This window comes from Trichomycterus rosablanca, chromosome 9 (assembly GCF_030014385.1).
Source record: "Trichomycterus rosablanca isolate fTriRos1 chromosome 9, fTriRos1.hap1, whole genome shotgun sequence".
Taxonomy (NCBI): Eukaryota; Metazoa; Chordata; class Actinopteri; order Siluriformes; family Trichomycteridae; genus Trichomycterus; species Trichomycterus rosablanca.
In genome coordinates this window covers 18,517,515-18,544,251 of record NC_085996.1, presented here as the reverse complement: position 1 = coordinate 18,544,251, position 26,737 = coordinate 18,517,515, and the positions used below count along the sequence as shown (strand labels likewise).

Below are 26,737 nucleotides of genomic sequence, written 5' to 3'. Positions count from 1 at the left end.
ATTTGTTTAATTGTGTACAAGTGTATTTATTTGCAAGTTCGGGCTTGTCAGGGACAGTTTAACCTTTTTGGTACACGAAGGGAGATGTTATTTGACATGCTAGCGCGTTGTGCCCACCTCATCCCATTGGTTTGAATGGCATGATGCTAACTGTGTTAGCTTAGTAAGTGAAACCCGATGTTATCGCTGTCTATGTAGTGCAGGGGTGTCAAACTCACGGCCCGCGGGCCAGATCCGGCCCGCGAGAGCTTAAACGACTGTATGATTGTTGTGATGGTTCGAGTCGTTACAGAGACGCGCTTATAATTTAATGCGCTCCTGCGCCTTTAAGAGACAACGTGACATCGTAGTCATGGCAACTAACTTTAACCTTCGCTAAGAAGCCATGTGACTTTTACGGCAAAAGAACGCGGGGTAGCGTAGTTAGTAATGTAAACAATAATAATTAAATACAAATAATTATATTGCAATATAATACCCAAGCATTGTCTGTAAGTAGTGGCGTTTATATTCTCAGTTGTTAGTAAATGTTTAGTGAGTATATCACAGCGTTTTAGTTACAAATTTACCGTAATTAAATACTGTTGTTACCGTTACTATAGCAATTAGTATCTTTACACAAAATTTTAACTCTTTATTTTACGTTTGGTTAAATCTCATATTGTACCAGATGTAACACTTGACTACAGCTGTGTGCTTGTACTGTATTAAGTTCTTTATTGTTTTTATTGTTTGTATTTTTACTTCATTTTGATGCACACAGCTGGGGAGCAAATAAACCGACTGTATTCTGAAGGGAGTTGTCTGTCTGTCTATCTGTCTGTCTAGCTGAGAAAGGGGGATAAACTATTAGTGAGGGCAGAATGATTGTCTTAAAAATACACTGTAAAATCCTAAATAAACTGCATCTTTCAAAATGCAGGCTGATTTTGTGACCTGCAAAGTGACACATCCCGCCAGTAGATGATGTTACACATATTTACACATGATCCTAAAATGTACAAAAAGATAATTAAGAAAATTAAGCATGAGGAGGAAATTTAATGAAAATGAAAACAAGTTTGTGCTTCAGGAAGAGAAACCGGTGCGTCTCTTGTGTTATGAGGCTGTGTCTGGTAAAGTAGAACAATATAAATGCAGAATTCAGCCTCCAAGAAAAACAGCAATGTGACTGCAATCACAGCAGGATACGTTACAATCGGCCCTTTGAGGGCCACAATAATGCTGATGTGGCCCTCGGTGAAAATGAGTTTGACACCCCTGATGTAGTGCATTCGAATAAGCTGCCTTATGAGTCGATGATAGGCAGCTGCCTATGTAGACAGTAAGACAGCAAGGCAGCTCACTAGGTTTTCGAACACACCCATAGTTTAGCACTGCATTGTCATAGTTTAGCATACTCTCTTAGCATTAGCATTAATTGGTTTAGTCATTCCATTTACATAACAGTAGGAATGTGTGTGGTTTTCATAACTGCTTTATTAATGCTTATGGCATCTAACTACAATTAACACATTATTAATGTTGTCAAACAACTTCTGTAATTGTGGCTTTTTAAGCTGATGCAGACATAAAAAATCTTAACCAGCTCTGCAGGAAGAATTGTTATTTCTAGTTCCTTGATGACTACAATAGGTTTGCATGAGTAAAGTCAACTCAATGTTCAGATGTTAGGTGGATTTATCTTTTTTTTTTTTTGGCTTTTTCTGTTGGGGTCACCATCAGATCATTTGTCCCCATCTCTCCTGAAAATCCTCCTCAATCACACCAACCACCTGCATGTCCTTTCTCCACATCCACTAACCTCCTCTTTGGTCCTCTTTGCTCATCCTGTCTGGTGGCTTCATCCTCAGCACCCTTCTTTTCTGCACATGCCCAAACCATCTCAATCTCTTCTCACTCACTTTGTCTCCAGAACATCCTACTTGCACTGTCCCTATGATAAACCCTTTCCTAATCCTGTTCATACTCATCACTCATCACTCACAACAAGAATTGCAGCATCTTCATCTCTGACACCTCCAGCTCAGTTGTGCCAGCTAATAATTTTGTCTGGCTGTGCAACAATCTCTTTTCATTATAAGTTACAGGAATGACCAGCTACTGCTTAGCAAACATACTCAGATTTCTTAAATACCAGTAAATGTTTTAACATGTGAGATCGGTACTGTGTTTTAATAGAGAGCCTTTTCATTTTGCTGCACATCCACAGTGCTGGTGTTCTCCTCACACCACTAACTGTTTATCCAGCTGTTTCAGTAGTGCTCAACCACTATATAGGTTGATGATGCTTTTTTCTTTTTATGTATTGGCATTGAACAATGAAGACAATTACATTACCAACTGGCTAATGTTGGGGTGTGTTTTTAATTTTGTACACGCGATGACTTTCAGTTTCAGTTTACTTGCTTTCTGTAGTACCTTGTGAGTACCCTTTTTACATGACTTGTGAGTGTTTTATTTGCAAATGCCATGCCTGTTCATTTAGAGTAAAATCTCATATCCACTCTGTGTCTTGATTTCTTTGGAAATGATTAGAATTCAGTGAGATTCAATGTGAGAGAAACTGCACTAGGTTCAGCACAGCTCTAATGATCAGCTGATATACAGCATAAATGAAAGGGCCAAATCTTACATTTACATTTTCAGCATTTAGCAGACGCCTTTATCCAAAGCGACTTACAGTACAGGTACAGTATACAGTCTGAGCAATTGAGGGTTAAGGGCCTTGCTCAAGGGCCCAACAGCAGCAACCTGACAAGGGTGGGGCTTGAACCAGCGATCTTCTGATTACTAGTCCAGTACCCTAACCACTTATACTGTCTGGCCCTTTGTTACACTTTTGTGATGCAACAATAAGGAGCTGGAGCTAGTAAATAAGTTCACTTCCCAGAAGTAACATGTTGTTCAACTATATGTCGGATGTGATTGTTTTTTACTTACTTTAAAGTTACTTTGGATAAGGGTGACTGTCGAACAAATATAAAAGAATAAAAATGCTCTCGAAAGCAGCTTTGTGGCATGATCTCACCACCAGCATGCTTTATGCTACACTTAAAATGTTTTGCATTGTCCTGTCTTAAGGCTCAGGCATACCCAGCCTTTGGCGGATTCCTTTAAAGAACTACAACTAAAAAGTTCTGGTTTTGCCTCTCAAGATCACTTTTTTAGATAACTCTTAAAGTTCAGTTTTTTTGTTCTTTTGGTCAAATGCTTACTTTGTTTTTGCTTTTTGCCGTGTTATCGGACTTGTAAACGATCCCCCTCCCAACCCATGCATGTAGACACCTGACTGAGTAAAGCACTGATGGATATATGAACAGTTGGTCCCAGTGATGGTGGGTTAGCATAATTTACCACTGCACCACCTGTGTGTCCTATACTGTATTTATTGGTAGCTGTACCCAGGTACTCCTAGATAAGCAGTCTGATCAAAGGATTTTTTTTGTGTCAAATTATACTTGACTATACTAATTAAAATTTTTTGACCAAGTACAAGGGGTATTTTAACCCTTCTCTTAAAAGTTGTTTTTTTTTGTAGCTAAGTTAACCAGTCTGACAATTACAGCTGGTTACTACTAACGATCCAGACTACCTATTCAAAGTACTGTAAAATGTGTGTGGACATGGGGTGATACAAGACTACAGTTTCAAAGCAGATTCAAATTAAAAAGTAAACGGATGATGGTTTCAGCCATGTACCCTTAACTCCTTAATCCTTAATATTTTATCTTTGCCCCTTATTTAAGCATTTAGCAAAAAACTGTTACATTACATCTTTTGCCTGACTGGTTCCAGCATATTTAAATATTTATAGCCTAATTCTATATGAGGCTGTATTTGCTGTCATATCTTGAGTAGCTAGGTGTCGTGATGTCCCAGTCAGCAATTTGCCACTCTTGCTAAAAGAAAATTAGGAATGAAACCAGCTTTTAAGCTACTTATTGGTCTCTCTAATGTACACTTCACAATGGTCAAAGCCCTGCGATGGATGGTGCATGTTCAGGGTACTCCCTCCTTAGTGTTTCCAGGCCCTCTTTGACCTTGACCAGGATAAAGCAGTTAAAGTGGGAATGAAATATAAATGTATTATTGTTAATACTGTACACACACACACCAAATTGATATGAAAAAAACATTTTTCTCTCTATCTTTTAATGTATTTAATTAAATAGAAGTTTCCTGTCCTACAAACTGTTTCTTTGTTTTCTCTCGCAGATTGGATTCAGTGTGCCATTGTTTTCCGCCTACCCCAGTGGGATGGTGCTGCATGACAGTGAGGGCATGGCACCGTAGCCCTCCTCTGTTTCCCATCTCACTTAATCAGACACCATCACACAAGCCCAGTGCAGTGGACCACAGAGAACAGTATTCCCCTCCATGAGCAAGTAAGTTTCAATAACACTATACTACACGACTGCAATCAAAATATGTATTGGAGGCACACCTTCGGATTGGATGCAACCCAATCCACTCTGGTTTTATTAGGCTTGTTGAATAAAGAGATTTATATCTTGAATACAAAGTAGTTGATTCTGTTTGGTGTGTTTACATTGTTTTCTATCCACTTCTAAATGTAATTACTGGTTAAACATAGACTGTATAGGAAGTCTGTGCTTCTGTTGGCACATAGCCTTGACAGCATGCCCAAGTAATGGTTTAGCCTAAGGTGGCTTTTACATAAGCGTTTTGCACTCTGTTTACCATGAGGCTGGGCACATATTGCTGCTTACTGCAGTGTTTAAGCCTTTCACATGATCACAAAACCACTGGCTGTGCCACTGAGAGCCAAACTTAAAATAATAAACACTACTAACAACATTGACTGACAGTATTACCAGTTTATTCACATGCAGTTCTATATAAAATGTATTTTAGTTCAAAAAAGGAAGCTCTGCACTGAAAAAAAACAGCAAATGAGTAAAGAGTCTTCATGAAACTGTTGATTTTGTTAATCTTAGTGTGAATTAAGTTATATTGAAGAGCTATGAGAACAGAACAAGTGATTCCAGTATGAGGAAACTTGCTATCTACAGTACAAACCCTGTTTCCAGATTTCACAGCTCATTAGATGGCATACCATATTATTCTCACAATGTTATGCTAGATTGACGGTTAAATGAAACAGTTCAGGTTTTTGCAAAACATTTAGAATCGGTTTCTTAACACCATGTCTGCTTTGCTTCTGTCTATGTCATATAAACGATTTGTTTCTTTGGTGGCACTTTAAAAAGGTCAGCAGCAAATTGGATCAAACTTTAATCAGATTGAACTTTGAGTGCAGCGACAAGCTGTAAAAACTGAGCAGCAAAGCTGCAAATGTGCTCAAGTTAGTGCAGCGGCAGAAAAAACTGCACCTCCTCACTCTATATTGTATTGGTTTGCTTTGTTCATGAAGGACCCACATAACTGTACACACAACTGTTACAGGTGTTTTTGGTTAACCCTTTGGTAGATGTAGGCTGTTCATTGTGTTTTGTCCTGTCTGTGTTTTTGCTTGACATGTGAGGTGTGTGTTTGCTCATGTGATTATATTTTGTCTCTGGCTGTAAGCAGTATAAGTTTAGTTTGTTTTGTTTTTGGCGGGACGGCATGGTGGCTTGGTGGGTAGCACTGTCTTCTTACAGCAAGAAGATTCTGGGTTCAATCCCCAGGTGGGGTGGTCCGGGTCCTTTCTGTGTGGAATTTGCATGTTCTTCAAGTGTCTGCGTGGGTTTCCTCCGGGAGCTCTGGTTTCCTCCCACAGTCCAAAGACATGCAAGTGAATTGGAGATACAAAATTGTCCACGACTGATTTTGACATTAAAGACTTGAACTGATGAATCTTGTGTAACCAGTAACTACTGTTTTTGTCATAAATGTAACCAAAGTGTGTAAAACATGACGTTAAAATCCTAATAAATAAATAAATGTTTGTTTTTGGCTGAAATGCAATGAAATACATATTCTTGCTATGACCAGTGGTCTAGAACCAAAATTAATACACACACGCTATAGTAATTATTTATTCCTGTGGCCACGGGAGCCTCCAAACTGAAACTGAAAGTAAAAGTATTGCCTTTCACTGAGTATCGAAGAAAAATCTTACTGGGATTATATGCTTTATAAGCATACATACAGAGATACGCATTTCAGAACCTGACTATCAGCTTGTTGGACAATCCATCCCAAAAAAAGAGATAGTGAGGTTAGACTAAAAAAGTAATCAACTGTCACATACTGGAAATCATCTACACCAAACTCATCGAACCATGTCTTTATAGACTTCACTTTATGCACAGGGCCACACTCATGCCAGAACAGATAGATGGGATCTTCCTGTAGAAGTTGCAATCATGAAATTTAATTTATATAATGCTCTAAGCTCCTGAATTCCCTTTGCTCTGCACTTTCTCTTCAGACTTTTCTGATTGCTTACTGCACAAGTAGAGAGTCTCCAGAGTCTCTCAAAACATTGTCCCAAAGCTGCTCTGATCTTTGCCTTATGAGATTTATAAGACCATCCGCTTTAAAGCTCCATAACTGTGAAACAAAATCTGGAATTTATGTCAAATCGAGTCACATGACATTAGTGCAGGGTGGGAAAAAGTCCAAGCCCCATGCCCTCTTCTTCTTTTTTCCCTCTCTATTTTCTCGGTGTGCGTATGTGTGTCCGTTTGTAAACACTGTACGGCCATACCAATTGCTAACAGCTGGGTATAATTTGGGTGTTAAAATGCTTATTAAACACATCTGGGATGAATTTAAATGTTCATTGTGACCCAGGCCTTCTCATATAACATCAGTGCCTGACCTTGCAAAAAATTTGAAGCAGTGGGCACAAGCTTCCACAGACACACTCCAAAGTATTATGATAATGAAAGGTTTCCCAGAAGCGTGGTGGCTTCTGTTATCAAAAAGAGGTGGCTGTAGTAACTGCTCACTCACTAAAATGGTGAATGAGAAATATGGATTTTTTCCTCTTGCAGAGTGAGTTTCATAACCTGCATTATTCCACTTTATTTGCAGGGTTCTATTTACCAGAGTTCAAACTTGGCCAATGCTTCTAAGAGCAGATGAGCTTACATCAGGCAGTTGAGTAAATGGTGATGAGCTGATGACTTTTGCAGTTACTAATGTAATGAAGGTATTTCAAAACTAGGCTTGATTTGCTTTCTAAGTCTCTTGCATATTGATATTTATAAGCCCAATTATTCCGTATGCCAACAGATTTTTGAAAAGTGTTCACCGATGTTTCCCCCATATTGACTGCTTGACTGCTTTTTTAACTGATCAACAGATGAACAGATCAGTGACTGAGCCCGCAACATGTTTGCAGTTGTTAATGATTGTTCTTGGATTGTGAGCTCCTCACTGACTATTTGCAAACTCAGCCATGAGCATCATCCAATGGAAGTGTGAAAGAAAACCCTGGGAACGACTTTGCATTATGGGAGAAATATACAGTATATACAGTGCCTTGCAAAAGTATTCGGCCCCCTTGAACTTTTCAAACTTTTGCCACATTTCAGGCTTCAAACATAACGATATGAAATTTTAATTTTTTGTGAAGAATCAACAACAAGTGGGACACAATCGTGAAGTGGAACGAAATTTATTGGATATTTAAAACTTTTTTTAGAAATAAAAAACTGAAAAGTGGGGCGTGCAATATTATTCAGCCCCCTTGCGTTAATACTTTGTAGCGCCACCTTTTGCTGCGATTACAGCTGCAAGTCGCTTGGGGTATGTCTCTATCAGTTTTGCACATCGAGAGACAGAAATTTTTGCCCATTCTTCCTTGCAAAACAGCTCGAGCTCAGTGAGGTTGGATGGAGAGCCTTTGTGAACAGCAGTTTTCAGCTCTTTCCACAGATTCTCGATGGGATTCAGGTCTGGACTTTGACTTGGCCATTCTAACACCTGGATACGTTTATTTGTGAACCATTCCATTGTAGATTTTGCTTTATGTTTTGGATCATTGTCTTGTTGGAAGATAAATCTCCGTCCCAGTCTCAGGTCTTTTGCAGACTGCAACAGGTTTTCTTCCAGAATGGTCCTGTATTTGGCTCCATCCATCTTCCCATCAATTTTAACCATCTTCCCTGTCCCTGCTGAAGAAAAGCAGGCCCAAACCATGATGCTGCCACCACCATGTTTGACAGTGGGGATGGTGTGTTCAGGGTGATGAGCTGTGTTGCTTTTACGCCAAACATAACGTTTTGCATTGTGGCCAAAAAGTTCGATTTTGGTTTCATCTGACCAGAGCACCTTCTTCCACATGTTTGGTGTGTCTCCCAGGTGACTTTTTATAGATATCTTTGAGAAATGGCTTTCTTCTTGCCACTCTTCCATAAAGGCCAGATTTGTGCAGTGTACGACTGATTGTGTCCTATGGACAGAGTCTCCCACCTCAGCTGTAGATCTCTGCAGTTCATTCAGAGTGATCATGGGCCTCTTGGCTGCATCTCTGATCAGTCTTCTCCTTGTTTGAGCTGAAAGTTTAGAGGGACGGCCGGGTCTTGGTAGATTTGCAGTGGTCTGATACTCCTTCCATTTCAATATGATCGCTTGCACAGTGCTCCTTGAGATGTTTAAAGCTTGGGAAATCTTTTTGTATCCAAATCCAGCTTTAAACTTCTCCACAACAGTATCTCGGACCTGCCTGGTGTGTTCCTTGGTCTTCATGATGCTCTCTGCGCTTTAAACAGAACTCTGAGACTATCACAGAGCAGGTGCATTTATACGGAGACTTGATTACACACAGGTGGATTCTATTTATCACCATCAGTCATTTAGGTCAACATGGGATCATTCAGAGATCCTCACTGAACTTCTGGAGTGAGTTTGCTGCACTGAAAGTAAAGGGGCTGAATAATATTGCACGCCCCACTTTTTAGTTTTTTATTTCTAAAAAAAGTTTAAAATATCCAATAAATTTAGTTCCACTTCACGATTGTGTCGGACTTGTTGTTGATTCTTCACAAAAAATTACAATTTCATATCGTTATGTTTGAAGCCTGAAATGTGGCAAAAGGTTGAAAAGTTCAAGGGGGCCGAATACTTTTGCAAGGCACTGTATATAGCAGGTTGGCTGTTTCATTAACAGAATGCCACTTTTTGTTTCTAGCATGTAAAACCATCAATGGTGGTGATACAGTTTTGTGTGGACTATTTTATGTGGTAGGCACCAGCAACAGCACTACTCATCACTCTACAGGCAAGCAAAACATCATTTTTGAGCAGATGAAAAGTGTAGCTTTTTCCCCATCTCCAGCTCCAGTAATGGTGCATCCTGCATCTCTGTTGAAGTAGTAGTTTATATTTTCAGAATTGATTAGTCACTGGGAAATTAAAATGACTGGTTGACTCATTGGTTTTGAGAACGACCTTTGTATATAGTGTGGGATGTTGCTGATTGATTTTTTTAGAAGAAGCACACAGCCCTTTAAAAGCCGTACAAACACTTTATATAAATACCAACTCTAACAAAGACCTTGGTCACATTTAGGGATGCATCGATACCATTTTTTCCCAACCGAGTATGAGTACAAGTACATGTATTTTTGTACTCGCCGATACCGATACTGATACCTATTTAGAATGATGCAATCTGGAGCATTATGGAATAGTGTAGTTTTTAGTGTAAAATAGTGCAGTGGAACTAGGGTTGCCAACTTTCAGAACTGGAAATAAGGAACACCCTGTTTACCTCAGCGGGAGGGGAGGGGGGTTAGGGTTACACCTGTAAACAATATAACGGGTCTTACACCATCATAGGAACGTTATCAAAATGTTTAATTTAAGCTGTTTAACATATATTATTTTCATTCTTTAATGATAAATCAGAACCATATTTTAGGTAAAAGAACATGCATAAACAACATCATGTAACATTTTTTCTCAATAGTGAAAACAACATTTTTACATAATCCATCTTCACACCAACATGCAGCCCGGTTCTGGACTGCGTTGCTTAGGGGGGCAGTAAGAAAATTGGGGGAGGGTTGGGGCAATGCCCACCCCAGAGCCCCCATAGCGCCGGCCCTGCTTGTGTTACTATAGTTTCGCCCTAAGCCGGATTCGAACCTAGGGCAGAAGAACGTGCACTATGCGCGCTGCCCACTGCGCTACTCAAACAGCGAAGTATTTATAGTGGTGGTAAATTCGGTTCATTTTATGGACTCGGGTTAATCTGAGTCACTCAGTAATGTGATCCGGTTCACTTGGGTCACTTGAGTCAGTTGAGTCACTTATACTGACATTCTGATTGTGATTGATTTATTGCATTAAAATGCATCCAAATATCACTTGTCTTCCATGCACTCATCCTTCTCTCTTGATTCTCTTGGCACCTCACACTTCTCCTGTCAGTGACAAGTTGACACTTTTTTTAAGTGAATACTTGACCAAGCGGGAGAGGGGGGTGGATTCACATACCAATCAGATGGGTATATTAATGGGTCAAGGGTTTAAAATTACCATGGGGGCTGTGATACTCCTTACGCAGTACAGTACTAAAGTAGCCTGTAAGCATTTGCATTTTAATAATAATATAACTATATTATGTTCTTTTGCTTACAAGAAAATATGCTGCATTACTAATCTATACCACTACTACTGATTAATAATAATAATAATAATAATAATAATAGCATGTGCATAAAATCAGCCACATAACGAACACCAGTGTGTGTAATCGCAGTCAGAGGTGTTTCCAATGAGTCGGCTCACTCGCCTTGTATACTTAGCAGCAGCCAGTCAGAGGACTCGTAGGATCCGGGTTAATTGAGATTTCGGACTCGTGATTCCTGATTCAGTACAAAGATTCGAATCATTAACCCGGGTGATTCAGGAACCGCCCAGCTCTAGTATTAGTATTAGTATTGAAAATCCCTGCGTGCACTAGGTACACGGTATCGGATGTTTAGTATCGGAGCCTCGTTTGCGAGTACGAGTACGAGTTAATGAGCGCGGTATCGGGCTATTACCCGATACTAGTATCGGTACTCATGCATCTCTAGTCACATTTAGCATTTTTCATTGTGGATATTGATTTGTCATCACATTAATTGATCAATTTTGTAAGTTAGTAACTCTGAATATGCATTTTCCCCAATTTCTACTCCCAATCTAGTTGTGTCTAACTAGCCAATTACATTTGCTGTTCTCATGCACAAGGTCGATGGACATAAGTATCATGCGCTGTCTCTGTGCAAGCCACATTAATCAACAAGAGGTTGTTATTGCGGCATTAATAAGGAATTCCCCTCTGGCAAGCCTTGTTCATATCGGTGTCCATCCTGTCAGTAGCAGAGATGAGATTCGAACTTGTGTTCCAGATGTTGGTTCTGGTGTGCTAGCTTGTTTCACCACTGCGCTACCCGATTGCCTTGTTTGACTTTGAAAATATATTATATATTTTTTATATTAGTAAAATTTTGCCTACATTTACAAAGAACTCTTGATGTACAACGATCAGAATAACCAACAATTTATGACATAGTTGAAGAGTCAAGGTTTGCAGAAGTTTTTCACTCTTTTCTCCCACTTGGTTAAGTTTGTGTCTGATGGCCAAGGCCATGATGGTAGGATGAGAATTGAGTGGTCAAGGCTGCTGTAGTATAATTAATCTCGGGTGATTAAGGCCATAATGGTGGAACAAAAACTTTGGCAAACCAAATTTGGTAACGAATTCTTGGCGTTGCTATGTTAAATTGTAACCAATCATATGCCGTGTCCTTTGTCTTTGACTATACGAATTATTTTTCTATTTGTTTGAGTTTTAAGCACTTTGAGGTAGGGTATGATATGATATTGGTAAGAGTGAATATCCAGACTTGTGAGAGCAAAAAAAGTGTACTGAGTGATAAATAAAGTACTGTTCTTGTTACAGTTAAATTTCCACCACACCATCTCCTGATTTTCAATGCGTATCATTTATAAATTAAATGAAAATTAAATACACACACGCTTATAGTTAATTATTTAGTCCTGTGGCCACGGTAGCCTCCAAGCTGAAACTGAAAGTAAAAGTATTGCCTTTCACTGAGTATTGGAGACAATCCATCCCAAAAAAGATATTTCATTTATCATTACAAATGATAAATTAAATTGTTTTAACATTGTCCTGTTGTTTTTAAATATAATGCTTTCAGTTCTAAATAAGCCTTATAATCTATCCTGCATCAGCACATTTTGATTCAGAAGCCGAAGGATGTGCAGATGTTCTGAAAGCAAATCCAAGGGTGTTTTTACACCAGTCCCCAATAAACTATGGAGCGGTTTGGTTGTGGTGAGAACGTGGTCTGACCTCGGGCTGACCAAATTACCAGGGAGTTTTACATTCTCAGTATCAGCTTTATTCTTCTGCTAAGTCGTCTGAAGGTGGCACTTTCAGCAGCATTTTCTGGACGAACCCTCAAAGTGAATTCAGCATCCTGCTGATGTAGTTTATCCTGCTATATTGCCCTGATAGTTACCACAGCTATAAAGAAATAGCATCTCTGCTATTACTTAGTGTTTAATTGCATAGAAATACAGGTATGCACTAGTCCCAAACACAGGACGTTTTCTCGTTTACTTTTTTTTGTCCCTGCCTCAGGCACATCTGACCAATAAGCAGGGTGAGCTTCTGACATGAAACCCCCCCCCTCATGTGAGAAGAAAACGAATAATGGGAAAAATGCTCCAAGTTAACGAACTGATTCAGACCAGAGAAAACAAACTGTAGGTGTGAAAACGTCTGTTGTAACTTCTGTTTCTGAAACAAAGAGAGAGAAACATGTTCTCATCATTTTTCCAAGATGTGCTAATGTGAAATGAACATCATTACAAAAAGATCTGTCTTTGTTTATACTGACAACTAAGACTTCATTCATTCGCTGCTCACCAACTTTGAATTGAACCAGAATGCCATGTCCTGAATGTGAGGATGCGTCATATACATGTGTAAACGTGACTCCACGTATCAGGTTCATTGCAATCATAAATGCATTTTAATTCAAAACAGGGAATCTGCTCTCAATGAAATCAAATGCAGGTAGAAGTTACATTAAGATTGGCATGTGTGGAAATGTATAAATGCAATTTTAACCAAAATGATTTGAATGTTTAGCTTCATGTTCCAATATGAAGGTAAGACTCTGAATGTTGATCTGAATGTTGTTGGAAACAGATTGGAGAAATTAGCTGCAAAACTAATCTAGCTTTGGTCATAATGTTGTTTAGATTCCAGTTCTATGTAACAATCACATAAAAGGTGTTTTTTTTTCACCAAAGCCTTGGAAATGTAAAACCTGATGATGTGTTTCATATTTGAATGGGTTGCTGTAAGCTTGTCAGATCAAGGTTAATTGTTGACTGATGACAGTTTTCAGCGATTCAGAAACATTGGCAAAATGTTTACTTAGTTTTATGCAACATGGTAAACCTCTGCTTATTCCTGCTCAAAAACATGTGAGTCTATTCTATTTGGGTAGATTAGAAACAGATGTGGATTATTCTAGAACAGGTGTTCATTTTACAAACTTCCCAGTTTCATGTGTTGCAGGCAGCAAACTAGAAGTATATTTTAAAAAATAAATACATTTTATAAGGTAAAACATTTAAACATCTTGCCTGTTTTTTTATGGACCACCACATCCCCATTTATCTCTTAATCTAGTAATTTTCAATTTCTGATTAAGAATTCGCTTCCAGTTGCACACCTCTGATCACCACACTCCGCCGCCAACACGTGTCCAGTCTGTGACTACTTCTTATCTTCTGCCAGCATTGGGCTTGTATCATGTATGAAGACTCACGCTAAGCTACCGTAACAAAAAAAATCCTGATAAAGGGAATTTTACATGTCCTGGTCGGCAGTTGAACAACTAGCATTGTCTTTTCTACTGTAGACCTATTGGCTAACTTTTGCTCACAGAACAGCACAGTGGTGCAGCTGCTAGCATAGGTGTCCTACAGCAACATACACTATATTGCCAAAAGTATTCACTCACCCATCCAACTCATTGAATTCAGGTGATCCAATCACTTCCATGGCCACAGGTGTATAAAACCAAGCACCTAGGCATGCAGACTGCTTCTACAAACATTTGTGAAAGAATGGGTCGCTCTCAGGAGCTCAGTGAATTCCAGCGTGGTACCGTGATAGGACGCCACCTGTGCAACAAGTCCAGTCGTGAAATTTCCTCACTACTAGATATTCCACAGTCAACTGTCAGTGGTATTATAACAAAGTGGAAGCGATTGGGAATGACAGCAACTCGGCCACGAAGTGGTAGGCCACGTAAAATGAGCGGGGTCAGCGGATGCTGAGGCGCATAGTACGCAGAGTTCGCCAACTTTCAATTGCTACAGACCTCCAAACTTCATGTGACCTTCAGATTAGCTCAGGAGCAGTGCGTAGAGAGCTTCATGGAATGGGTTTCCATGGCTGAGCAGCTGCATCCAAGCCTTACATTACCAAGCGCAATGCACAGCGTGGTGTAAAGCACGCCGCCACTGGACTCTAGAGCAGTTCTCTGGAGTGATGAATCACGCTTCTCCCTCTGGCAATCCGATGGACGAGTCTGGGTTTGGCAGAACGGTACTTGTCTGACTGCATTGTGCTGAGTGTAAGGTTTGGTGGAGGAGGGATTATGGTGTGGGATTGTATTTCAGGAGTTGGGCTTGGCCCCTTAGTTCCAGTGAAAGGAACTCTAAATGCTTTAGCATACCAAGAGATTTTGGACAATTTCATGCTCCCAACTTTGTAGGAACAGTTTGGGGATGGCCCCTTCCTGTTCCAACATGACTGCGCACCAGTGCACAAAGCAAAGTCCATAAAGACATGGATGAGTGAGTTTGGTGTGGAAGAACTTGACTGGCCTGCACAGAGTCCTGACGTCAACCCGATAGAACACCTTTGGGATAAATTAGAGCGGAGACCAGGCCTTCTCGTCCAACATCAGCATCTGACCTCACAAATGCGCTTCTGGAAGATTGGTCAAAAATTCCCATAAACACATTCCTAGACCTTGTGGAAAGCCTTCCCAGAAGAGTTGAAGCTGTTATAGGTGCAAAGGGTGGGCCGACATCATATTAAAACCTGTGGATTAGGAATGGGATGTCACTCAAGTTCATATGCGTGTGAAGGCAGACGAGCGAATATTTTCGGCAATATAGTGTATGTTCCCGGGTTTGATTCTTGCCTTTGGTCTCTGTAAGTTTGGTATGCTCTGTTCTGCGTCTGCTTGGTTTTCCATTGTGTCAGAAGATTTATGACTGGGAAAAATGCAACTTTTGTCACTGCAACTTGTTAAGCGACCCTGTTTTTGCAGCCTGTGTTTCCATGATGTTTCCTAGAAGATCCAACTGCCTTGTCTCTTTCAGCCTCTGTTAAAGTCAGTCAGTCAGCAGCAGCAGCGATTGCATGGCTTGTCCTGGCGTAAACCATTCCAGTGGTGGCAGAGAGGGAGGAGCATCATCTCAGAATTTGTCTGTTCGGAAACTTAAGTCTCTCTCACCACCGTCCTCCCCTCGCCTCCCCCTTCTACTTTTCCACCTTGGGTTCTTCCATGAGGGCCTCTTTCCCCCATTGAGCTGTCCTCTCCTGGCTCTATTATTCCAGTCTTCTCTTCTCAGCACAGAGAGGAGTGTGTAAACAATGCTCCTGCTCCCCTCTTGCTGAAACGCTGTGGTCTGTCCCTTTAGCACAGTGACACACGTCATCATTCTGACGCCTATGAGTTGATTAGGGCAACACAAACAGCATTGGAAGAAGCTTCATGACCAGTTCCATAGCCTGCAGGAACAAGGGATCTCGCTCTCTGTCGGACTGATTTATGCTGCTCTTGTTTACCTGAACTCGGCTTTGCTCTTTTTTTGAGTTTGTCTTTTTACACAAAGTTTCTCAGCTCTGTAAGCCATGACATGCTTACACAACGTGTGTGAGTGAATGTTGTTTTTTTTTCGTGAGTGAAACAGCAAGTCCCTCCCACATTTTTCCCCATCTTTTGGGTTCGTTTAGGTCAAGTGTGCTCACATGAGTTTGAAGAGAGTGAAGGCCTATTTTAGAAGTTTAGGAGTTTGTTTCCCTGTGCAGGCGTAGCATGTGGGGAGGTTTTGCAGATTTAGTTTACCAGGTTTAGGTATCTGTTTGAGTCAGTGTGCTTTAGTACAGTGCAGAACAGTGACTGGGTTCTGTTAGGAAATTTCGCAGTACTTGTGAGCCATTAAAGACGATCCAACTATGCTATGAATGGCTTTGTTTCAATAATAGTTAGCAAAGTTGTGTGTGACTTGGTAGTTTAGTGAGTGAGTGCTTAAGGAGGGTTTTTAATAGCTTTGCAGTGGTAAGTGTGTTGTTTGTTAGGATGTTTTTTATGCTATTATGTATGCCACTTTCTTTTTAAACTTTAAGGTCGTGTTTACAACTTGCATTAACATTCATTAACAGTGTAATGCCAGGCTTGTGTTTACATCTATTATTTATTTCTTAGTGTCTACATATATCACACATTGTTTGTCCTTTTTTTTTGTTTCTACGGTTAAATGGCAAGCATTCATAGTAATAATACAGTGCTTTTATATTGCAGAACTGAAAAAATAAAGGATCACTGCAGAAGGATCAGTTTCTTTGGTTTTTACTGTTTAGTAGGAGGATGTACAGTCATGTAAAAAAAATAGGACACCCCAAGAGAACCAAAGTCAAGTTGTAAAACGTAATGAACAAAAATATAAATTTATTGTGTGGAAAAAGTTAGGACACCCTATGCCCTAATAGCTGGTATTTCCCCCTTTAGCTGAAATAACATCAATTAGACGTTTCCTATAACCGTCTACCAGTCTCTGACATTGACTGGGAGGAAGTTTTTCCCACTCCTCCATGCAAAATTTCTTCAGCTGTGTGAGGTTTGAGGGGTTTCTTGCATGCACAGCCCGTTTCCAGTGTTAATTTCGTTGACGAATGAGTTTCGTCATAGTTTTCGTCAACGAACCTTTTTTTCATGGCGAAAACGAGACGATGACTAAATAAAAACTACAAAAAAAGATAAAAACTATGACGAAATGAATCGACACTTTCGTCAACAAATAAAAACGAGACGAAAATGTTTGGCAGGGATGACATCCAATCAGAACTGATTTAGTTTTGTGGAAGGTAGGGACAAGTTAGAAAGAGATCCAATCATAACTAATTTAGCGTATGTGGAGGGGCGGGACAAGTACTAATCTTTTGCAGTACCGCGGCAAGAGCCGTAGATAGAGATAGCTCTGTACCGCGGTAAGACCACACTCGCACAAGTTTGATCTAAACCCGGGAAGACCAGACTAGCCTGTGAACTTTCTTTACTCATGGAACCAGGTTAACTCCACAATGTAAACAGGGAGAAAGAGGAGAGTCGATATATGGACACATTTCTCATTTGACGTCGTGAAAAACAAGACGATGTGTAAACCATGTGGGGCGATCTCGGGTAAAAACACAACACATCTGAAACATCTGGCACTGCTGGCAGTATAATGGCAACATAATGTCACAGCTGCTTTTATGGTACCCAGTTTTATAAAGAATGTAATATGCAATTTGTTATAAACAATGCATATATTTTTCAGGCAGAGCAGGCCTACTGGTCATTAATATTTTGTTATTGTTATGCTCAATAAGCAAGGTCAGGTAAATAAAGATGTTTGAAATAAGTTAAATTTGGTTTTGTGTGTATTGGACATTCAAACATTAATAATATTCCATAACTGGTTAAAAATGTTTCATTTTGTGTAAGTGTATATAATGACAAATAATTTAACGGAAGTAATAAAAAAGCATTTACATTTTACACCCTTTATATTTATTTTAGGGCGGCACGGTGGCTAAGTGGGTTGCGCTGTCGCCTCACAGCAAGAAGGTCCTGGGTTCGAAACCCAGATGGGGCGCTCCGGGTCCTTTCTGTGTGGAGTTTGCATGTTCCCGTGTCTGCGTGAGTCTGCGTGAGTTTCCTCCGGGTGCTCCGGTTTCCTCCCACAGTCCAAAGACGTGCAAGTGAGGTGAATTGAAGATACTAAATTTGTCCATGACTGTGTAATGAATAACTACCATTCCTGTCATGAATGTGACCAATGTGTAAAAACATGACGTTAAAATCCTAATAAACAAACAAATATGTATTTTAGTCGACTGAATCGACTGTAGATTTAGTCAACTATATTCTTATGATAATTAGTCGACTAAAACTAGACTAAAACTAAAACAATTCAGATGACTAAATTATGACTAAAACTAAATTACATTTTAGTCAAAAGACTATGACTAAAACTAAATCAAAATTTGCTGTCAAAATTAACACTGCCCGTTTCAAATCACCCCACAGCATCTCAATAGGATTAAGATCCAGGCTTTGCTTTGGTCATTCCAGAACTCTCCATTTCTTTCCTTTGAGCCAGTCCTTTTACTGGAATGTTTTGGGTCGTTGTCATGCTGCATGGTCCACCTCCGCTTCAGCTTCAGTTTTTGGACAGATGATCTGACATTTTCCTCATCACCCTCTGATACAGTGAAGAATTCATCGTGTATTCTATAATGGAGAGCTTGCCAGGCCCTGCTCCAAACCATGACATTTCCACCTCCATGCTTCACAGCTGGTATGAGGTTCTTGTGCTCAAATGCTGTGTTTGGTTTGTGCCAAACATGTCTTCTGTTACTGTGCCCAAATAATTCAGCTTTGGATTCATCTGTCCAAAGCACATTGTTCCAGAAGTCCTGGTCTTTGTCTAGATGTTTCTCTGGTAAACTATAGTCTTGCCCTGATGTTTTTTTTGGGGGTTTCCTCCTTGCACACCTCCCATGAAAATCAAACTTGTGCAGTCTCTTTCTGATGGTAGATGCATGTACCTTGCTATCAACTGTGGCAGGAGCTAGCTGTAGGTCCCGTAATTATTGGAGACTTCTTTACACATCTTACAGTCTGCTCTTTGGCTGAACTTGCTAGGACGGCCTGACCTGGTCATGTTGGCAGTTGTTTTAAATGTTCACAACTTGTAAATAATTTTCCGGACAGTGGAATGGCTGATTTCTAATTGTTTTGAGATCTTTTTAAATTCCTTCCCAGACTCATATGCATTTACAACCTTCTTTCTGGAGGCCTCAGAGAGCTCTTTAGATCTCACCTCAGAGAGCTCTTTAGATCTCACTTTAACAATTAAGAGCAAACCAAACTAATGTCTGAGGTTTAAATAAAACTTCAATGTCCTGTAAGGATGGTCTAATCATTGCAGCTGATGTGGTGCACTGAATTCTAATTTTAGACATTTTAAGTAGTAATAAATGTGGGGGTGTCCTAACTTTTTCCTCACAATAAATTTCCATTTTTGTTTATTACATTTTACAACTTGTGTTTAAAAGTAATTTTTAACATTTTATTTGTTTAGTTATATAAACGTAATCTCTCAGTACTGTTCAAATAAAGCTCAAATGTTCATGTTTAAATATGTTCAAAAAGACAAAGGTTCTCATGGGGTGTCCTAACTTTTTCATATGACTATGTATTTGAGTAAAATTAAAATTTTGTGTTAGTACCAACAACTGACAAGATTTTTTTCAAAATTCCAAATAAAAGTATTCACATTAAGAGCGTTTATTTACAAAAATGAGAAATGGTCAAAATAAGAAAAATAAGTATTTTAAGACCTTGAAAAATGCAAGGAGAAATTCATATTATTTTCATATTCATGATGTGGAATAATCGCGATTTTCAGTTACAGCTTTGAAGCTTCTGAGAGGCTCTCCACAAGTGGCCAGTGACTTAATGCCACTCTTGGTACAAAAATTCAAACAAATTCATTGTTTTGAGCGTGCATTCATGCGTGTTGTTCATTTTATGTGTTTGTCATGCATTTATCATACATCAAGGACTCTTCTAATCTGGGGAAGACTGAAGATGTATAATCTCATCTGTATGCAGATGTAAACAGCACAAGGACACAGCACAAGAGGCTTAAACAGCTGTATAGAATATTAAATGTATTGTCGAAAACATAATTTTATCCTCCATTTAAGTGCAGCTCAGTGAATAGCACTGTTGCCCTTGGGTTCGATTCCCAGGTGGAGTTTGCATGTTCTCCCTGTGTCTGCGTGGGTTTTCTTTGGCAGCTCCGGTTTCCTCCCACTGGCCATAGACATGCAAGTGAGGTGAATTGGAGATACAAAAATGTCTGTGACTGTGTTTGACATTAAAGACTTGAACTGATGAATCTTGTGTAACTGTCATGAATGTAACCAAAGTGTGTAAAACATTATGTTAAAATCCAAACAAATAAATAAATATCCTCCATTTAATCTCTTAATGCAGCTATCTCTCCGTTTTAAGGCGGTAACCCAATGTTATCTTATTGTTAACATAAGATAACATTGTTAACTGTTGGGCCCCTAAGCAAGGCCTGTAACCCTCTTATGATGGTCCAGATAATTTCAGTTGAAAACACCTGGTTGTATTTAGATTTAATATCTAAATATCAGATATAACCTATCAGATTTCTGTGACCACTAGCAGTCAGTGCTACAAAGCAGTGAAATTCAAAGAATAAAAAGGCTGTTCTCACATTTTTTGGAATCCCCCTCGATCATGTGTCAATGTCTTATCACCATGTCATGCCTATTGGAACTTTAGCTTTGGTACCTCAATGCTGGTGTAAATATCTGAGGACAGTGTTTAAAAGTTGGTCATATATTGCAGTGAAATTAAGTATATTCTGTCAGCAGTCTTCCTAAAACATTTAGAGGCATTTATTCCATAACAAATGAAAGTCTTCAAAACTTCAAAGCCCAGCTCATGGCCTCTACGAGACAACTGAAGGAGTCCTGTGGTATCTGGTACCAGAACATCACCAGCAGGTCCTTTAACGTCTGTACGTTGTGATGCAGTAGCTTTTGTAAAATTAAACGGTTACCTTTTGCTGCAGTCAGTCAGCAGATGCACAAAAAATAAAAACCAAACACGTTTGCCAGCATCAAGCAAAGAGTGACTGTGTGATTCCATGTAGAAGAAAACGCCAGAGGAAATGTACTGTTGCGCTTTTTTGTTTGATCCTGCCTAGTGCTGTCAATATGTTTATGGTGGGCCAAGTGCCTCATCTGAATCTAAACTTATTGACTAACTGCACTTTTCCTTTTCCACAGCTTTGTATAAACTCAACATGAGTGCCTCAGGTGAGAGTGCCCTTGACCCTGCCACCCCAGAGTCACGCAAAAGAAAGGGCTCACCGTGTGACACATCTGGTTCAAGGTAAGACTAAGACTACAACTCTTTTTCTCTGTCTGACTTCTGTTTGTGTATACTGCATCACTGATGTCCATGTTAATGTTTACATAAATGTATTGATTTATGACTGTTATCATCAGTAAGAACTGGATTTAACCAGAAATAGTATGAGGAGCTCACAATTCCCTAGCTTAGTTTTAAAAATAATAGGTTATGTGATTTAGCATTTAATAATGTGCATCAGCTGGTTAAAAACTAATGGTATTGTACAAGTCTGTTTGCTATGAAATCACAAGTAATAGTCTTGATATTACTTGTTTTGGTAAATTAGGGACCCATTTTTAAAGCAGTATGTTCATGTTATGGATTGTCTGCCGCTGCTCTCTAGATACGTGCTGCATTTTTGCTCTGTTTCAAAACGCTAATTGCTAGTCAGACATCAAAAATTTAATATTTTTAGGTGATAGTTTTTTAAATAATGACACATTTGGACTGCTGGGCTTTGTACTACTACATAGTGCTGGACAATAATTCGATATCGATATATATCGCGATAGAAAATGTTTCAATAACGGTGATATGATTTTTAAACAAATTAGATCGATATGCATACGTCAGTGCGCTTTGCCCGTGTTACTTTTTTGCGGAAGCATTTTTGCTCGCAGGTTCCCACAGGGACACAGTTCAACAGCGCACCTCAAGCAAGTAGTTCTCCACCAAAACAGTGCAGTTACACACTCAACATAAACGTCAACCACCAACACAATTACAGAAAAAGTACTACTACTGAGTACTAATACCAGTTATTAATATTACTTCTTATTAGTTGTGGCGCGCTACGAATAAAGGCACCAACGGGATATTTGCGTTATACTGTTGCCAGATTGGGCTGTTCTCCTCTTAATTGGCCATTTTTTTTTTTCAAAAACAATTTAATAGCATTTAAATAACACTTTTATTGAAAAGAGAATATTCAGTTTTAAGAAGCCCCAGCATTGTGGAAGGCTGTTGAAAGTAAAGTCAATTTTCACTGCTGATTTGGCTTAATAGTGTTGGTCAGAATGTATCATATTCTTGAAAGAAAATTAAAATTAGTTTTCCATGCATTCACACTGGCATGTTCTGGGGTTCAAATGAGTCTCATCAGTACACACAAGTTTGCAATCAAATGATCAAGTATTGCAAAGGAATATCTTTGAAATTCTGTTAAGGTTATAGGCTATATTTAAGTTTTTCACAGGGAAAATGAAAAAAAATAAAAAGCTTATTATGCTAGGCTTGATGTAATTCTACATGGCACTCACTGCCTGTATAGGTAAACAAGTGAGTGACCAAAACACTACTAGATCAACAGCTACTAGCCACATACAAAAATAAGGTATCAGACAGTTTCTGTGCCACCCCTGTGTGAGCAATGGTCTCAGTCTGGCCACCCCTATGAAAACTGTCTGGCTTTGCCACTGTCCACAGTTGAAAAAGAAGCAGATGAAATAGCTGATAAGAGAGGAAGGACTAATTCAGTGGTGTATTCAGCTTGTATTTCTTGCCAGAAACCAGAAAAGAGGTTTGCAGGTACAGCCATCCAATTTTGGTGTTTTTGGCAGTTTTTCTGACATTTGTGTTATTCATATCGATATCGGAATTATATCGTATCGACCGAAATTAGGAGTTATATCGTGATATAAATTTTAGCCATATCGTCTTATTTGCTCTGTAGACACACGTTGTCTCACGTTATCTGCTGCATCTGAACACTACAGCTGTGCTAGCGCCTGATGTTTCCAGCCGCTGTGTCAAAGGGAATTTGTGGCCACATCCTTTGTGGCTGAAGTTGAAGGTGCTAACCTACAATAAACTTTACAGATGCAGACCCATATCTTCCACCTGGTCTCATTTTTTCCCCTTGATCTTTCTCCCTGTATCTCCTAATTTAGTCATGGCCAGTTCCCGATTATAAATCTGCTACTGCTTGAAGAATTTCAATCTGATTTACATTGTTTTGATTTTCAGCAACACATTAATTTCCCCACTTATACACATGGACACAATTGGTATTGTTTGCACATCTGGCAAGAACATAACACATTCTACTGGTTCTGACTCAAGTGTTTGTGATCACAAGCCTATTTATTTTACTCTTGTAAAAAAAACCTGATTTTGAAATACAAAATTGCCAGTGATGGTGTTTGACATGGAACTTCAACTGATAAATCATGTGTAACCTGTAACTACCTGTTCTGTCATAAATGTAACCACAATGTATAACATAACGTAAAAAAATTAATAAATAAATAAGTAAAATTCTTCTTGTACTGATCATGTGTTTATTTAGCCAGTATTAGTCATGAAAATAGTGATAAACTTGATTTTCAATCAGCACACTTGTTCGTCTCCCATCATCTACACCGCCTAGTTCCACTATATTATGTGTAGTTGTTTTCTCACTTTCATTGACAGTGAGTGACATCATTTCTAGACTTTTTGCATACTATTTGCCCTCTGACATCAGACCTGCATGCACTGACGCTGCTGAAGTTGAGATTGACATGCTTCTTAGACCCAACTTCCACATTAGTTCCTAAAGCCGGTCTCCCTATCATTGCTTGTCCTGTTCCTCACATAGTAACCTGCTGCTGTCTGGTTTTTGCTCCCAACACAGTACAGAGACGGCTCAGTGACGGTCTTTAAACTGTCATGTACTGCATTTGACTCAATTTACCACAATATTTTATTATCCCATTTTGAATCTTATTTAGGCAGCTGTGGCATTGCCTTAGTCTGGTTCAGATCTTATCTTACCAAAAGGCAGCAGTGTATTTGCATCAGCAAATTCAAATTTACCTAGGCTCCAGTTTACCAGGGTGTACCACAGGGATTAGCTTTAGGTTATTTTTTATTTATTATCTACAGAGTTGGTCCTGTTCAGGTAGTAACAAACTTTTTGATAACATTTTGAACTTTTGAAGTTGGGATTCCAAAGTCTTCAGAGAGAGTCTTGTACCCTGCTTGTACTTGGTGATAATAGCATTTCTGGTCTGCACAGACAGCTTTTGTGTTTGCCATTGTAAAAAAGTAAGAGAATAAAACTGGCTTTTTTAAAGTATCAGTCAACAATCATACAGTGGGGCCAAAAAGTATTTAGTCAGCCACTGATTGTGCAAGTTCTTCTACTTAGGAGAGGTCTGTAATTTTCATCATAGGTACACTTCAACTATGAGAGACAAAATGAGAAAAAAAAAAATCCAGGAAATCACATTGTAGGATTTTTAAAGAATTTATTTGTAAATTATGGTGGAAAATAAGTATTTGGTCACCCACAAACAAGCAAGATTTCTGGCTCTCACAGACTTGTAGCTTCTTCTTTAAGAAGCTACTCTGTCCTCCACTCGTTACCTGTATTAATGGCACCTGTTTGACCTCGTTATCTGTATAACAGACACCTGTCCACAGCCTCAAACAGTCAGACTCCAAACTCAACCATGGCCAAGACCAAAGAGCTGTCGAAGGACACCAGGAAGAAAATTGTAGACCTGCACCAGGCTGGGAAGAGTGAATCTACAATAGGCAAGCAGGTTGGTGTGAATAAATCAACTGTGGGAGCAATTGTAAGAAAATGGAAGACATACAAGACCATTGATAATCTCCCTCGATCTGGGGCCCCACGCAAGATCTCATCCCGTGGGGTCAAAATGATCATGAGAACGGTGAGCAATAATCCCAAAACTACACGGAGGGACCTGATGAATGACCTGCAGAGAGCTGGGACCAAAGTACAAAGGCTACCATCAGTAACACACTACGCCGAGAGGGACTCAAATCCTGCAGTGCCAGGTGTGTCCCCCTGCTTAAGCCAGTACATGTCCAGGCCCGTCTGAAATTTGCCAGAGAGCATATGGATGATCCAGAAGAGGATTGGGAGAATATCATGTGGTCAGATGAAACCAAAATGGAACTTTTTGGTAAAAACTCAACTCATCGTGTTTGGAGGAAGAAGAATGCTGGGTTGCATCCCAAGAACACCATACCTACTGTGAAGCATGGGGGTGGAAACATCATGCTTTGGGGCTGTTTTTCTGCAAAGGGGACAGGACGACTGATCCGTGTTAAGGGAAGAATGATCCAATGGCCATGTATCGTGAGATTTTAAGCCAAAACCTCCTTCCATCAGTGAGAGCATTGAAGATGGAACGTGGCTGGGTCTTCCAGCATGACAATGATCCCAAACACACCGCTCAGGCAACGAAGGAGTTGCTCCGTAAAAAGCATTTCAAGGTCCTGTAGTGGCCTAGCCAGTCTCCAGACCTCAACCCCATAGAAAATTTGTGGAGTCCGTGTTTCCCAGCGACAGCCCCAAAACATCACTGCTCTAGAGGAGATCTGCATGGAGGAATGGGCCAAAATACCAGCTACAGTGTGTGCAAACCTGGTGAAGACTTACAGGAAACGTTTGACCTCTGTCATTGCCAACAAAGGTTATGTTACAAAGTATTGAGTTGAACTTTTGTTATTGACCAAATACTTATTTTCCACCATAATTTACAAATAAATTCTTTAAAAATCCTACAATGTGATTTCCTGGATTTTTTTTTTTCTCATTTTGTCTCTCATAGTTGAAGTGTACCTATGATGAAAATTACAGACCTCTCTCATCTTTCTAAGTAGGAGAACTTGCACAATCAGTGGCTGACTAAATACTTTTTGGCCCCACTGTATTAAGTGATGACTGACAGGTGATGTAAATTTCTTAATTATCACAGCTTTGTCTGCTTTGTCCCTTGTTTTAGACTAAACAAAGGGTGCCATTAATTGTGTTCTAGCATCGTCAGTTTTGTCATTTAGTAATGTTTTTATTTTATTATTTGTCATATACTGTATATCCAAGCTGTTACATTAAACACTTTATACAGGTGATATTTTTTTCCAGGAGTACCATTAATGTTGAACACAACTGTGTATGCTACCACTTAGCTCTATAATTCACATGCATGGTTTCAGTTTTCATTTCTAATGACTCCCAAAATTTACCTTAGTACTTGGTCTACTACTTCTTAAACTGTTTACATGATATTAAACACTGGATGTCATCAAATGTTCTTAAGTTAAACTGTAATAAAACCAATGGGATGCTAATAGGGTCTAGCGACCTTACTTAGGTGTTCTGTGCAATTGCTGCCCTTGCACTCTAAACATAGCTTTCAAAGAATTTGAGATATTCAGATGAAGAATTTCATTGTGCTGTACATGTGTAGATGTATATATGACAAATAGAGGCGTTCCATGTGCGCTAGATTATCTTTATCCTTAAATTTCTTCTGTTGGTGCCACATCTACTACTGCCTTATGGCCCCTAAACCTCAGCATTTACTACATTTACATTTTTGTTTATCAGACGTTTGCATTTAGCAGATGCTTTTAGAAAATTTTAATTGAAACAGATAAGTTGCTTTTTCTTGTTTCATGAATGCTGCAAGGCATGCATAAAATAAAGCTAGAAAAAGATTTTTCTTAAATACTTGATTTCA

General features: G+C 39.3%; 1 protein-coding gene across 5 annotated transcripts in view; it reads left to right on the top strand.

Annotated features, from left to right (window-relative positions):
* LOC134320568 (costars family protein ABRACL) overlaps nt 1–26,737 on the top strand; it is a 170,723-nt gene that overhangs the window by 27,428 nt on the left and 116,558 nt on the right. For all 5 annotated transcript variants that reach the window (XM_063002022.1, XM_063002020.1, XM_063002021.1 and 2 more), the window contains exons 2-3: nt 4,219–4,388; nt 21,134–21,239. In XM_063002022.1, the coding sequence (XP_062858092.1) occupies nt 21,151–21,239 (89 nt within the window). In that variant the 5' untranslated portion in view covers nt 4,219–4,388; nt 21,134–21,150. The remainder of the gene's footprint in view (nt 1–4,218; nt 4,389–21,133; nt 21,240–26,737) is intronic.